We start from the raw sequence: 15,192 nt of genomic DNA on the forward strand, positions 1-15,192 counted from the left end.
CTCGGCAAAGGAGTAATATGGAATATTATCACAAGCCGTAGCAATCGCTCAGGCCCTAGAGCCTGAGAAGGGACATATGGAGAATTGAAAGAAGTGGGAGTTTAATTTTGTTTTGTCAATGTACAATTTTTTTATTTAGGTGGATTAAGTTAGTTTCCCTATCATGTATGGGTGCTCCCGAGTGGCGCAGCGGTCTAAGGCACTGCATCTCAGTGTCACTACAGACCCTGGTTCGATTCCATGCTGTATCACAAAAGCCTGATTGGAAGTCCCATAGGGCAGCACACAATTGGCCTAGCGTCGTCGTGGTGAAGGGTTTGTGCGGGGTAGGCCGTCATTTGTAAATAATAATTTGTTCTTAATTGACTTGCCTAGTTAAATAAAAACAAATAAAATGTATGGATTTTCGTTTTACCTTGTTTTGGTTTCAACCCGTCCAGTTGGTGGCGGCAATACACCTTTTTGGGTTGTAGTCCGCCATAAAACCCACAGAAGCACTCTGTGCATCTCTGCTAGGAGTTCCACTATTTGTGACCTATAAAGGTAGAACCACTTGACAAAATGTTTCGAAGAAAACTGACAGCGTTGGATTATCATAACCCCTCTGGATTTGACTGCAACGGTAGCTATAACAAAACCACGATAAACAAGCTATCTGCTAGTGAATGACGTGCACTTTCAGAGCCACCCATTGCCATGCTCAAAATATGTAGCTGTAGCATCTAGCTAGCTAACGTTAGTTGTTACCATACTGTCTTTGACGTTACTCTTAAGTCTAAAACATTTCGATACAGCCATGTATGTAATATGTATGCATGTTTTGTTTATATTAGCTGTGTTAATAATACAAAATTATTAACCTGTGAGTCTTGTTAGGTCAGGTTTTGTGCATTTGCCCAGCTAACTAGCTTTTTGGGAGCTAGCTAAACCAGGTAGTTGGCTAACTAGCGTAGCTAGTTTACGAACAGCAGTGCTAGCGAGGCAGTGGAGACGGAGAACGCAACTAGGTAATGTTAGATAATTAACTAACTTTAGCTAGGCTAGGGGTGGCATCTGAAAGTGATACTCTCTATATTCCTTGTTGGTATATTAGAAGTGAGTTGCCTTAGGAATTTTCATATGCGAATTTCTGCCGGTTCAATATAAATGTGGTGAGTGCTATATATTCCCACTAGCTCCCCAGTTATTATAACACAGCCTATAATTTAACACAGGAAATCTATTATTACCACCATTTGTGCATCTAGTTATTGTGTCACTGTCTTCATGTTCTGCTTTGCACAGATGAGACAGAGTTCAGGAATTTCATTGTGTGGCTGGAAGACCAGAAAATCAGACACTACAAAATTGAAGACCGGGGCAACCTGAGAAATATCCCCAGCTCGGAATGGCCCAAGTCCTTTGAGCAGGTGAGCAGCAAGGCTAGCTGCAGGGCCAGTCAAAGGTCTGTTCATATTACAACCGGGGTTGTGTTCAGTAGGGCGCACTGTAACACATTTAAACGAAAATTGGTGTTCTTTCTTATTGGGCAAGTTCATGTAGTATCTCCATGTTTCATAATTGTCTTCTTACTGAACGATGGGGTTCTTTTTCCACTTTATCAGTGTATCTAGGAGGATCTGTTCTCAACCCCTTCCCTAACTGTTTACATCACAGGCAAAACAATAAAGCCAGTCCAAGGCCAAATGGTGTCAAGTGTTGCAGATGGAAATCCTATGAATAGAGCAGACATGAATGTTTGTTCTACATGACATATTTCTATCTGAACATTCCAAAACGTCCTGCTGAACACGCCCCAGGATTAGTCTGTAGGCCTAATCATTCTAGAATGCTGAAAGCAATCCGATTTACCGGCCTAATCACTGGTCTCCATAGCTGTGATGCTCTCTTTTTCATTTGAGAACCTCCGTTGTGAAGTTACCATCCCGTTTTCTGTCCAGGAAGCACCCTCTCCACGAATCCTCTCGCTACCAACTCCCATTTTTGAGAAAGTGGCGAGAGGAGAACGGGATGAGGAAAGACTCTTGAGACATAGCACATGTCAGTCAGCGCTTGCACCAGAAACCTTTGTCTCCAGGCTTGAATAGTTCCCCAGTGTGAGTCTGGACAGTAAAGGTTCCGCTGGGTAAGACATGCTGCTCAAGGAGAAACTACCATTTTTTTTTTCATAAAATGTGAATGGTGGCATTTGAAAACAATTGTTCAGCCATGTCTCACCTGTGGTGTATTCAATAGGAACCAAACGGAAGCAAACTGGGAGGGACCTACGTGCATTTGTCCAATAAATGCTTCTTTTAGTTTTATGGTGAGCGCTGATGAATACACAAGCTCTGAATCAAAGAGCTACCTGGTGAGAGCTAGTAATGACACCACTCCAATGGAGGTAAACCATTTCGAAGAAGATTGTGTTATGGTCTCAGGAACCTTGTATTCACAGTACCCTGGGTCATGTTCTGTAAGGCACACTGTGGCACGTTTTCTCCCTACTGAACATGAGCTTGATTTTCTGTTTCCTACGTAGTATCTTCAAGATGTAAACTGCCCATTCAGTGTCCAAGAGAGACAGGAGTCGGTGGACTGGTTGCTGGGTCTAGCAGTTCGGTTCGAGTATGGAGACAATGGTACTGTACCATCCATTTACTCCTTATATCTCTTGATTTATTGAAGGGACTAGTGTTATTTTCCTTGTGTGATTCGGTGCCCGTTGTGTGTACTTAGACCATATTACTACTTTGAATGTATTGTTGTGGTGGTTTTCAGCCTCTAGATGGTAGCATTGTATTAACAGTGGCAACTTTGACTGCTCCACCATAAGGGATCATTATTTGACCTTTATTTAACTAGGCAAGTCAGTTAAGAACATATTATTATTTTCAATGAGAGCCTAGGAACAGTGGGTTAACTGCCTTGTTCAGGGGCAGAACAACAGATTTTTACCTTGTCAGCTCAGGGATTCGATCTTGCAACCTTTCGGTTACTAGTCCAACACTCTAACCACTAGGCTGCCTGTCTAGGGGTTAGAGGGATAATCTAATTGTGGTTCCACCCTCTGTTGCCATACACTATTGTTAGTGTCCAGGACTGTTAAATGACTGAGTTTACACACTATTAAAGCAAGTATTTTGTTGTAAAAGCAGTTAAGTAGTATGTAATAAGTGGGGGGCATCGACTAAGTGGTCACTTTCTGGATGTTGTATGTCCCACTGGCTCCCCAGTTGAGAAGTACAAGAACTGTCCGCCAGCCACGGCCACCAAGGCGGAGAAACCCTCGGATCCACTCATCCATCTGGACAGTGAGCTTAACCACTCTTTCATCTCTTCCTCTAAATACCTATCCTCCTCCCTCTCCTTACCCCTCTACTCATCTCTCTCATCCTCTATCCACTCCTCTTCCTCTGTCCCTGATGTTTTGTGATAAAATCATCATTGCACACAGAAACCTACCACTGCTATGGGAATGTAGAGGCTGACAGTGGTGACTAGAAACGTTGGATACCTCAGGCTCATGTGGTGCCGTTCACTAGCTATTCTTTTGCTTTATGCTCATTATTACCTACCTGGCCTGCTTAGGCTTGACTTCCCTTGAATATGGTTTATTCCCAGTGATTACATATGGTTATCTTTTGTTTGAGTACCATGCAAAACAAGATGAGAATCAAAACCAACAGGGACAGTTGTAACTCCAGCTGACATTATGAATGTCAACAGGCCCATGCTGTATTGAAAATAAGTGTTTCATGTTTTATTGTCACTTGCACAAATACAGTGAAATGCCTTTCTTGAAAGCTCTTTCCCAACAATGCAGTAATCAATATCTGTAGTACTATAAAGTAGAACAAAAACACAAGGAATAGAAATGAGAAGAACACGAAAGTAAGCTACTGAATGTACAGGGTCAGTGCCAATACCATAATTACAATGTGCAGGGATACTGGAGTGGTAGGGGTAGATATGTGTATAGTGTTAAGGTGACTGGGTGTGTTCCCTTCTTGCTCCTCAAGGCAACAACCCAGACTTTAAGGCTGGTGTGATGGGCCTGGCTAACATGCTGAAGATCCAGCGTCACGACGACTACCTGGTCATGCTGAAGGTGAGAACCAGCAGCCATCAAGCACCATGTCTATGAAGTGGGACAAATGTACTAAGGCCCTTTTCACACTACTGAGCCAAGCTGTGCCTAGCGGTAGTGCGATGGCCTAGTTACGCACCCACCATAGCTACTGGAACCTTGCTAAAAGGACAATGTAAAATGAAAATATCAGAGCCAGTTCGGATTGGCACTATACTGTGAAAAGGGTGTTACTCAGTTCTTATGACCATGTTGTAAATGATGACCCTGTGCAGATTTCAGACGTATGCAGATTTGTTAGCAATGGTGTGGTTATTCCACTTGTCCAACAGGCTATAAGGATCCTCATCCAAGAGAGACTGACCCCAGAAGCTATAGCCAAGGCCAGGCAGTCTAAAGAGGTGAGATACTGAGGAAGATCCACCCTCCCGCCTACACATTTAGACCTCATCAAAATGACAAAGGTTTGAAAACGTGATCTGAAAGAATGCCCACAATACTTCAGAACTGGGTCCAAGCAGGACAGGTTTTGTATTTTTGGGACCATTTGCACAAGGCAAGCACACTCAAGTGCACTCTGAACTCTCCGTACAAAACATCTGAGTACTGGTTTAGCATCAGTTTAGCCTTTTTAAATCACAATTAATAAAATGATATGGACAGGGGTGTGGGCACTCGTACTGCCTTACAACCTGAAATAAAATAGATTTTTGGGGGGGAAATAAGACAAAAAACTGAACTTGCGCGTGCAAAACTATTCACCCCCCCAAAGTCAATACTTTGTAGAGCCATCTTTTGCAGCAATTACAGATGCAAGTCTCTTGGGGTTTGTCTCTTTAAGCTTGGCACATCTAGCCACTGGGATTTTTGCCCATTCTTCAAGGCAAAACTGCTCCTTCAAGTTGGATGGGTTCTGCTGGTGTACAGCAATCTTTAAGTCATACCACAGATTCTCAATTGGATTGAGGTCTGGGCTTTGACGAGGCCATTCCAAGACATTTAAATGTTTCCCCTTAAACCACTCGAGTGTTGCTTTCGCAGTATGCTTAGGATCATTGTCCTGCTGGAAGGTGAACCTCCGTCCCAGTCTCAAATCTCTGGAAGACTGAAACAGGTTTCCCTCAAGAATTTCCCTGTATTTAGCGCCACCCATCATTCCTTCAATTCTAACCAGTTTCCCACTCCCTGCCGATGGGGGAAAACATTCCCGATGGGGATAACGTTCTCGGGTGATGAGGTGTTGGGTTTGCGCTTTCCTTGATGGCCAAAAAGAGTACCTTCTTCCATATGTTTGGGGAGTCTCCCACATGCCCTTTGGCGAACATCAAATGTGTTTGCTTATTTTTTTTCTTTACGCAATAGCTTTTTTCTGGCCACTCATCTGTAAAGCCCAGCTCTGTGGAGTGTATGGTTTAATGTGGTCCTATGGACAGATACTCCCATCTCCGCTGTGGAGCTTTGTAGCGCCTTCAGGGTTATCTTTGGTCACTTTGTTGCCTCTGATTGGTCTGTGAGTTTTGGTGGGCGGCCCTCTCTTGGCAGGTTTGTTGTGGTGCCACATTCAATTTTATTAAAATAATGGGTTTAACGGTGCTCTGTGAGATGTTCAAAGTTGCATTTTTTTTTTTTTATAACCCAACCCCGATCTGTACTAATCCAACTTTGTCCCTGACCTGTTTGGAGAGCTTCTTGGTCTTCATGGTGCCGCTTGCTTGGTGCTGCCCCTTGCTTAGTGGCGTTGCGGACTCTGGGGACTTTCAGAACAGGTGTATGTATATGAGATTGTGATAGATCATGTGACATTTAGATTGCACACAGGTGGACTTTTATGACTTCTGAAGGTAATTGGTTACACCAGATCTTATTTAGGGGCTTCATAGCAAAGGCGGTGAATACACCGCCTTTGGACTATTTTGTGTATGTCCATTATATGAAATCCAAATAAAAATCCATTTAAGTTGCAGGTTGTAATGCAACAAAATAGGAAAAACGCCAAGGGGGATGAAAACTTTTGCAAGGCACTGTACATGGAGCCTCAGAGTGTGATGGGTAAGGCCTGTGTGCAGTGGTCTGGAAGTCATCTCCGTGGCTACGCTATTTTAAGAAGACTGCTGTATATTGGCATTTCCTGTGTCCCCTAATTGCTGTGATGTCTCTTCCTGTTTTTGCCTCAAGGGTCTCCCCGTGGCCTTGGACAAGCACGTCCTCGGCTTTGATACTGGAGGTGAGTGCTCGCAGTCGAGTATTTTAAGTAATGCACACGGGACACATTTTCAAACGGCAGTGTATTATCCTCGTAAAGGGACTAGTCCCTAAATTACATTTTGAAGTTCTTCTGTAACTGCAAATGCTTACGCTGTCAATTCCCTTTTGTGCCCAAGACGATTACTATCATCTTAATGGCCTCCACACTTTTTTATTTGACAATTATAAAACGCAATACAAATGTGGATACAATGCATTTAAGTAAAAAACGTATTTCCATTGTGGTCCTCTTCAAACATGTTACACAATCACAGCTAAAAGCTGAATTGCAGTAAATATCACATGGCCCAAATAATTAAATACTGCAAGATCAAAACATAACACATTTGAATAGTCCTCCAGATAAGTGGTTGTTCTACTTGGGAATAGCTTGCAGAACTAGCCAGCTTTCTTCACTGTCCAAACCACGTTGGTTGCGACCACTTGGGAGTAGCCTGGCTCCGCCTTGCAAATCTTTCCACTGCTTAGCCACCTTCGCTGAGTTGAATCGCATCCCCGTAGCTCCTCAGCCCGAGTATTCTCCAGTGGTGTTCTCCAGGCTGAATCGTCTCCCAGTCCCAATGTATCAGGCTTCCATTACAGCGCTACGATTCAGCACAGAGTCCAGTCTGTCCGACACCTCAAGAGGAAATCCCCGGCATGAGCTCCCCAAATCAAAGCTAGCTGTAAAGCAAGCCAGCAGTGCAATCAATATTATAATTGATTTATTGTGTTATTGAAAATATGATTTCAGATCACCAGATTTGTGTGATCTGTAATTATCTTCCTAAAACAACAGTTTGCAGAAAAATAATAGAACAAAATTAACAATACATTTGCAGGAGCTAACAGCCCAGCTAGGCTGCCCCCTTGGGCACCATGGCAAACCCATTCTGTCCTATTGATATGATTGACAGAACAGTAATGGAATTTATTGATCTACTGTTGATGTAATGCTTGGGTGGCTAGGGCCATCACATAGTCAAGATCTGATCCAGATCTGTTGGAGATGCATCCGGGCAAAGGAAACGACATGGAATGTGTCAATGTGGAGATGAGTGACATTTCCCTGTGAACCTCTGTTTGAAGTGGCCTAATGTCAACACAATATCAAGCTGTGTCAGTGCAGGAGTTGTACATACTTGCCGAGAGGTATGTACACTACCGTTAAAAAGTTCTGGGTCACTTAGAAATGTCCTTGTTTTTGAAAGTAATGCGCTTTTATTTTTTTGGGTGTCCATTAAAAGATCAAATTGATCAGAAATACAGTATAGACATTGTTAATGTTGTAAATGACTATTGTTGCTGGAAACGGCTGATTTCAGGACCCTGTCTTTCAAAGATAATTCGTAAAAATGCAAATGTCTTCATTGTAAAGGGTTTAAACACTGTTTCCTATGCTTGTTCAATGAACCATAAACAATTAATGAACATGCACCTGTGGAACGGTCATTTAGACACTAACAGCTTTAAGGCAATTAAGGTCACAGTTATGAAAACTTAGGACACTAAAGAGGCCTTTCTACTGACTCTGAAAAACACCAAAAGAAAGATGCCCAGGGTCCCTGCTCATGTGTGAATGTGCCATTTGTCATGCTGCAAGGAGGCATGAGGACTGCAGATGTGGCCAGGGCAATAAATAAATTGCAATGTCTGTACTGTGAGACGCCTAAGACAGCGCTACAGGGAGACAGGACGGACAGCTGATCGTCCTCGCAGTGGCAGACCACGTGTAACAACACCTGCACATTCGAACATCACACCTGCGGGACAGGTACAGGATGGCAACAGGAACGCACAATCCCTCCATCAGTGCTCAGACTGTCCACGAGAGGCTGGACTGAGGGCTTGTAGGCCTGTTGCAAGGCAGGTCCTCACCAGACATCACCGGCAACAACATCGCCTATGGGCACAAACCCACCGTCACTGGACCAGACAGGACTGGCAAAAAGTGCTCTTCACTGACGAGTCGCGGTTTTGTCTCACCAGGGGTGATGGTCAGATTTGCTCATCCTGACATGACCCTCCAGCATGACAATGCCACCAGCCATACTGCTCGTTCTGTGTGATTTCCTGCAAGACCGGAATGTCAGTGTTCTGCCATGGCCAGTGAAGAGTCCAGATCTCAATCCCATTGGGCACGTGTTGGATCGGAGGGTGAGGGCTAAGGCCATTTCCCTCACAGAAATGTCTGTGAACTTGCAGGTGCCTTGGAAGAGTGGGGTAACATCTCATAGCAAGAACTGACAAATCTGGTGCCGTCCATGAGGAGGAGATGCACTGCAGTACTTAATGCAGCTGGTGGCCACACCAGATACTGACTTTTGATTTTGACCCTCCCCCCCTTTGTTCAGGGACACATTATTCCATTTCTGTTAGTCACATATCTGTGGAACTTGTTCAGTTTGTCTCAGTTATTGAATCTTGTTATGTTCATACACATATTTACACATGTTAAGTTTGCTGAAAATAAATGCAGTTAACAGTGAGGATGTTCTTTTTTTTTGCTGAGTTTATATTTTTTTAATGCATTATCTACATAGGTGTACAGAGGCCCATTATCAGTAACCACCACTCCTGTGTTCCAATGGCACGTTGTGTTGGCTAATCCAAGTTTATCAGTTTTAAAAGGCTAATTGATCATGAGAACCCTTTTCCAGTTATGTTAGCACAGCTGAAAACTGTGGTGACTAAAGAAGAAATAAAACTGGTCTTTAGACTAGTTGAGTATCTGGAGCATCAGCATTTGTGGGTTTGATTACAGGCTCAAAATGGCCAGAAACAAAATGTTTTAGCTAACACAACCTGCCATTGGAACACAGGAGTGGTGGTTGCTGATAAATGGGCCTCTGTGCGCCTATGTAGATATTCCATAAAAAATCAGCTTTTTCCAGCTACAATAGTAATTCACAACATGAACCATGTCTACACTGTATTTCTGATCAATTTGATGTTCTTTTAATGGACAAATTTGTTTTTCTTTCAAGGACATTTCAAAGTGACCCCAAGCTTTTGAACGGTAGTATATGTATGGAAGTTTTTTTCTTTCTTTTCGGGTCACTACAAATGGTTTCTTTTTTTTTAACACAGCATTTAGAACCTAGGGAAAACAAAAGCATGATTGCATGCATCCTTAATCCTGTCAACATGTGTTCCTACAAGAATTCAACTGTGACCTTAGTCGCTGATCACTGACTGAGCATAATCTCATGTCCTGGAACACGGCCTCTTAACGGTGTGCTGCGCCTTTCTCTGCAGACGCTACCCTGAACGAAGCGGCTCAGATCCTGCGTCTGCTCCACATTGAGGAGCTGCGAGACCTGCAGACCCGGATCAACGAGGCTATCGTAGCTGTCCAGGCCATCATCGCAGACCCCAAGACAGACCACCGCCTGGGAAAGGTCGGTAGATGACCCGGCCTGCCTGATCCCTTGACCTCTGCCCTATAACTCCCAACACACGCAGTCTGTGGAAAAGCAGTACCAGTCACACAAACTATACATGGTCCAGGACCCTGTTCTTATTCTATTTTTGCCTCCCCCTAACAACCATGAAGAAGCCTTTTTGATTTGGATGTTTTTGATGAGCTGGGAGGATTGGAATTAAATCGACTTGTTTTGGAGGGGGGGAAGCCTTTTTTTGGAATGAAAATGTATGAAATACATTCTTTTTTTATAAGAAATGGTTAGTTCTCAGATTCTTTGCTGAAATGACCCATTTCTGTTTAAGTCCTGAATCACATTTTATTGTTATAAATATCACATCTTACAAAAAATAAAAGGATTTAAAAAAAAAAAAAAAAAAAAAACTTTAAAAAAAACTGGTAAAACAGATATTTGTGAAGACAAAATTCCATGTGGTGAAATACAAAATTCTTATTAGTGCACAGAATACTCATACTGCATTGCTGTGTGTTCATTCAATACACATTGACAGGTATAACAGGACTTGTGGCTCAAAGATCTTATTTCAAAGCTATTTTCTTTGGCTTTCATTAAAAAGTCACATACAAAAATACAGTAGAAAGTAAGAAATGAGGTATAAAACAAATGTACAAAACTTTTTTTGCGGGGGGTTGTCGCAGTTGGTGTTTTGTAAATTTGCTGTGGTTGGTGGAACACTTGCTCCAGAAGACGAGTGTCTTCTTTCGCCGCCTCTGTAGCAGTGTACGACGGAAGGGTTCTCACGGGCAAGCACGTCAAGACGGCCAAAATAGCACCATAAACACGATTGTCTCTATCATTGTCTCCCTGCAACAGATGACAACCACGTTAGGGCAACAGGAAGGATAGCGAAAATCCTTGATGGCTACCCCACACTCAGCTAAAAAAAACGAACGTCAGTCACAGAACAAACATTACTTTCCAAACTTGTCTTTTTTTTAATCTCCATAAATACCCCTCTTTTTACATTTCAAGAGTGCTCCCACCAAACGCAAGACTGTCATTTCATAGGGCTCTTGCCGCTAGATTTCCATGGCTTTGAAGTGCTTTGATGTCTAAGCGAGGACCGGTCACATTTCATCACCTAGATCTAAAGTACAGTGATTTGGCAGCAGGTGCCTTCTACCCACCCCCCCGAGGAACTTCCTAGTTGACAGGTTCTGTTTCAAGGCTGTTTGTAATGCTTCTGTTATTTGGCATTTTACAGTTTTTTTTCTTTTTGCAGGCTATGATACCGTCACGTAACTAAGCTTGTGAGAAAGCAGGGAGCCTCAACACTGGGGACCATACTTAATCTGCAGAGTTGCAAAAAGATAAGCATTTCAGGCTACACAGACTGCTTTTATCTTACCCGACTCCCCAAAAGGCATAAGCCATACAGTACAATTCAAGTGGAACAGTTCATCTGATTTAATTCCACCAGATGTGCAAAACCACTGACAACAGTGAATGCTATTGCTATCACTTTGACACGAGGGTAATATTGTTGGTGTTCCATATTGTTTCGCAGGCGCTGCACAGATTATCAGATCTCAATGTCTAAGGAAGTGTCTTGTTACCAATTCATAAGATATAGCAATCTTCTGAGATGCACAGCACGACTGCAAAAAGACAACCTGGAACGTCACCAATAACATGAGTCAAGATTTGCGTGAGCCCACATAATTATGTTTCTGTAGCATGAGGCAGCTTGATGTAAACGTTCACCCCATGGACAGTACGCTATAAAGATGTACACTATTACCTTATAGACAGTGGGTGGTAGCGATGGTGACGCCGTACAGGTGAGACCTCTGGTCAGGTAGGTACTCGTCTGTGAACTGGCTGCTGTCCCGACTCAGAGCAATGACTCCGTCCCTACAAACACCATAGGAAAAAAAATGCGTATTCAAGTTTGAACCAAGTGCCTTGATGAAGAGCTCCTGGCCTGTGATGGAGGGCTAGATTCCATCCGTGGTGCTGAAGTTCGGCATTACAGTATGATTGAAATTTAAAGGCAATGTTCCATCATTTGCGGTAAATGCTGCTTGTGTCGGCTCAATTTGAAATAACTTACATTTCAATCTCGCAATCTGTAACACTGAAGCAATACAAATTGAATTGAGCCCTAACTTTCTCCCTAGCTTTAACATCAATGCCCTCTCTGCTCAAGACAACAGCTAATGATGAACATTACTAGATACTTTCATTCATTGCGCTTGCTTGGTCTTTTGTTTGTGTTTTGGTACACAATTTTTTTTTTAAATGTAAATTGTATTCGCAATTCAGCTGGTTGCTGCCAGTTGTGCAATGTGTTGTTGACGATCAGTAAAAAAAACATTCTCTCATACCATTACACTGAACCTAAAAATAACACTACTTTAAACATTATTTACAGGGTTTGCATGCAACCGTTGCACCCATCGACCTCCATCAAGCACAGCTTAAGTATTTGACATATCTGGGTTTAAATAGTGGTAGTTATGTTCCTCTCTTACCTCCTCCAGTCTGTGAAATAGAAGTGGTTGGCATAGAACACCATACTGAATGGGTAGTTCAGGTTGCTGTGGATCACCCTTCTACCCGTCCCATCGGACGCAATGCACTCCAAACGCTTGGTCCCTGTGAGAGGGAAAGAGGGGAGGACACAGGAAGAAAATATAAGAGATTGGGGATGGTAAGGGATAGATTTTATAGGTTTCATCAGGTTGATAACAGTATAAGCCCCTTTCATAGTATACAGTCTGTATGCATCTGAACTGTGCATCACCTCTGACTCTGCTCCAAAACAGCTTGGCCCCATCCCCACTAACATGCAAACTCGAGAGTTGCAAAAAAAATTACATTATTCAATCGCCTCCCAAATTTTGTGACAATGCAGAGGGCTCTGTATAGCTCCGCATTGACAGGATTGCTTGAGGGTAGGTGGGTGTGGGACCGTGGGAGGTCCTGTATAAACACAAACTCACTTCCTTGACAACAGCTTTGTTCTGCTCCGCGAAGCGCAAGAAGTATGAATGCCCTGACTTCCGCAGAGGCCGCATAGCAGTAAATGCTGTATGGCCAATACAGAGCCAGATTGACCATAAATCGCCTTTTACATGCTGACCAAACCAGCTCCAGCCGTGCGTCTGCTGATTTTGTCTATCCCCACCAGACGACAAGCAGGTTAAAATACCAAAATCAACTGAAACAACTATCAGTGGTGTATTGCTATCTGGTTTAAACGTCACAAAAGTTTTTGAACAGGCTGTATTGCAGCAATTAGGCAACGAAGAAAGGCTAGTGCGTCCCCAACAAATGACAGCAATAGGCTAATGATATTTATTTTCCAACTAGTTTACTTATAACCCATTTTAAACTAAATACACGGAGCACACAATTAAAAAGACAGATATAGGCACTCTAACTTTTTTATTTTACTTCAATCAAAAATGCCTCCATCTTCACAATCAATAGTAGCCCAAGACTCCTCAGCAGCATGCATGTAACGCCTCGATCACACCAACAGTGTCCTTGCATTTGGGTACACCAGAAGTACATTCATTTCCAATGGAACGCTGCAAGCCAGCATTCTGTGTGGTGCATACGTTTGATTTATAGAGCGTATGCGTCAAACTGTATGCATAAACAAGTTGAACAGAAACGGTAACAGAAGGTGAGCTTTTGTTGCACACATATCCAGATGATGCTGCATAATATTTCGTGCAAATAGAGCTGTTGGTGTGATCGAGGCGTAAGGCAGCAGGTAAGGAGTGAGAGAATGGTGCTGAAGCTTCAAATCGGGACATGTAATTTAGCTAGCTTGCTGTTGCTAGCTAGCTTGTCCTGGGAGATAAACATTGGGTTGTTATTTTACCTAAAATGCATGTGGTCCTTTTTTTAGAATGATCTTTGTTGAATTTGGACCCGTTTTGAGTAATACAACATCTTGTGTTCTCTACTCCGACAATTAATCCACAGATAAAAATGGGGAATGGTCCTTCTTCTGTGGATTTTATATGGCGCTGGGCAACCAACTTTAAGGTGCATTACCGCCACCAACTGGACTGGAATGTGGACCTCTTTCATCGTCCACGTGGGTATATGCTCGTCAAAACCAATGAGTAATGGGAGAGGCGGGACTTGCAACGGGGTCAAGCATCTAAAATAGAACCAAATTCTAATTTAGCGCCTGGCTACACAGACTCCACCACTGGTTTAGTCAGCATGTTACAGGCAAACCACACCGGCCATGTTATGAGCACGAGCATTGCAAAATAAATGTACATATACATATTATTCAATCATTTCACCCATAAGCTTGTGTGTGTGAACAAGCATACAACTCCATGTACTTATTTGAAAGATAAAATAGGAGAGATTAATCATAGATAACGAGCTAAAAACTCAAGAGAGCATCATTTTGAGGTCATATGAATTTAACATTTTTATTACTCTGCAATTTTCCAAGTCATGTCCCCCCTTGACCTTTTGTAAATAAGTCTATTCAACACACTGTGGTTAGAATGTCAATATCACAAACAGAGTTTGTGTTATAAGGAGTTATAGGAGGACATGTCATTCCCCCCCCTCCCCTTCCTTCACCACATGGCTGCCATCTGACAATGGCCCAACTGACAATGGCCCATCAAAACTACATCAAAACTAATTTCACACAGACCTATAATAATAGATATAGCCTAAAGACAAGATTAAATTGACAACGGTCTTATAGGTGACTATATTATCAATTGCCTTGCGAATGAAGAGACTGCCGCACAGCGTGGGTAATTGACAAAAAAAGGGAATGTTTTCAAATCAACATTCATGCAGGTAAAACGTTTTGGTTTCATAATCAGAAAGAGCAGGTTCTACGGTATCTAAAATCATACATTTACCAAACAACTTAAAAGGCATGGGCTCTATTTCAAAATATATTTATTTTTTTATATATTTTTTTTTATATTACAGCTGTTATTCCATGTGTTCTACATGTGAGCACTTGAGGCAGCATAGGCTACTAAGCACAGACTAATAACATAATACAACTTAAAATATTATATTCTGTTCTTTTGAAATACAAGTTATTAGTGTTTTGTATGTTTTAAAGATCTGTCTTAATTAAATAATAATGAATTTCTTTGTGACGTGTATAACACTTGAATTGTGGTGTTTTGTGGTTTATCATTTTTACATATAGCCTACAGTAACAAAAATTCATGAAAAAATATTTTTTGCATATTCTAATAGTAGGCCTTCCTAAAACGTTCATAAACACAACCAAATACATTTTATTTTGCAATAGCATATATGAAATGTATTTGTTATTAGCAACAATACCAACTCAGTAGTCTATTACACGTCTTATTAAGCATTGTGAAATCATTTATAATGACTTTATAAAAGGATTACAAATGTTTCTATTGCGCGACCAAATCATGGGCTGGTGCCACCAGGTTAAAATGTCTGGAGCCC

The 15,192-nt window shown here is 42.1% G+C and overlaps 2 protein-coding genes across 4 annotated transcripts in view; one reads left to right on the forward strand and one right to left on the reverse strand.

Annotated features, from left to right (window-relative positions):
- Positions 1–420: 420 nt before the first annotated feature.
- rtraf (RNA transcription, translation and transport factor) lies at positions 421–10,260 on the forward strand. Of its 2 annotated transcripts, none has more exons than XM_071326980.1 (8): positions 421–622; positions 1,285–1,409; positions 2,522–2,621; positions 3,216–3,293; positions 4,002–4,090; positions 4,402–4,470; positions 6,245–6,293; positions 9,572–10,260. In XM_071326980.1, exons 1-8 carry the CDS (start codon positions 562–564, stop codon positions 9,724–9,726), a joined length of 726 nt encoding a protein of 241 aa, XP_071183081.1. In that variant the 5' UTR covers positions 421–561; the 3' UTR covers positions 9,727–10,260. The 2 variants fall into 2 exon arrangements, with proteins under 2 accessions (XP_071183081.1, XP_071183080.1); XM_071326979.1 differs by having other exon boundaries at positions 442–622; positions 2,522–2,619; positions 3,205–3,293.
- Positions 6,433–15,192, reverse strand: part of nid2a (nidogen 2a (osteonidogen)) — a 110,123-nt gene continuing 101,363 nt past the window's right edge. The window contains exons 24-26 of one of the 2 annotated variants that reach the window (XM_071326978.1): positions 12,234–12,357; positions 11,501–11,613; positions 6,433–6,997 (exon numbers count right to left, since the gene is read on the reverse strand). In XM_071326978.1, coding sequence (XP_071183079.1) covers positions 11,502–11,613; positions 12,234–12,357 — 236 coding nt within the window. In that variant the 3' untranslated portion in view covers positions 6,433–6,997; position 11,501. Of the gene's footprint in view, positions 6,998–10,036; positions 10,564–11,500; positions 11,614–12,233; positions 12,358–15,192 lie in introns of those variants that run through there. The other variant, XM_071326977.1, reaches the window with a different exon arrangement.

This window comes from Salvelinus alpinus, chromosome 9 (genome assembly GCF_045679555.1).
Source record: "Salvelinus alpinus chromosome 9, SLU_Salpinus.1, whole genome shotgun sequence".
Taxonomy (NCBI): Eukaryota; Metazoa; Chordata; class Actinopteri; order Salmoniformes; family Salmonidae; genus Salvelinus; species Salvelinus alpinus.

Coding starts and splice junctions, on each gene's coding strand:
- rtraf (XM_071326979.1), top strand. CDS start 562: ATGTTTCGAAGAAAACTGACAGCGTTGGATTATCATAACCCCTCTGGA. Junction 2,620..3,204: donor CGGTTCGAGTATGGAGACAA/TGGTACTGTACC, acceptor TGTATGTCCCAC/TGGCTCCCCAGTTGAGAAGT. Junction 6,294..9,571: donor CCTCGGCTTTGATACTGGAG/GTGAGTGCTCGC, acceptor CTTTCTCTGCAG/ACGCTACCCTGAACGAAGCG.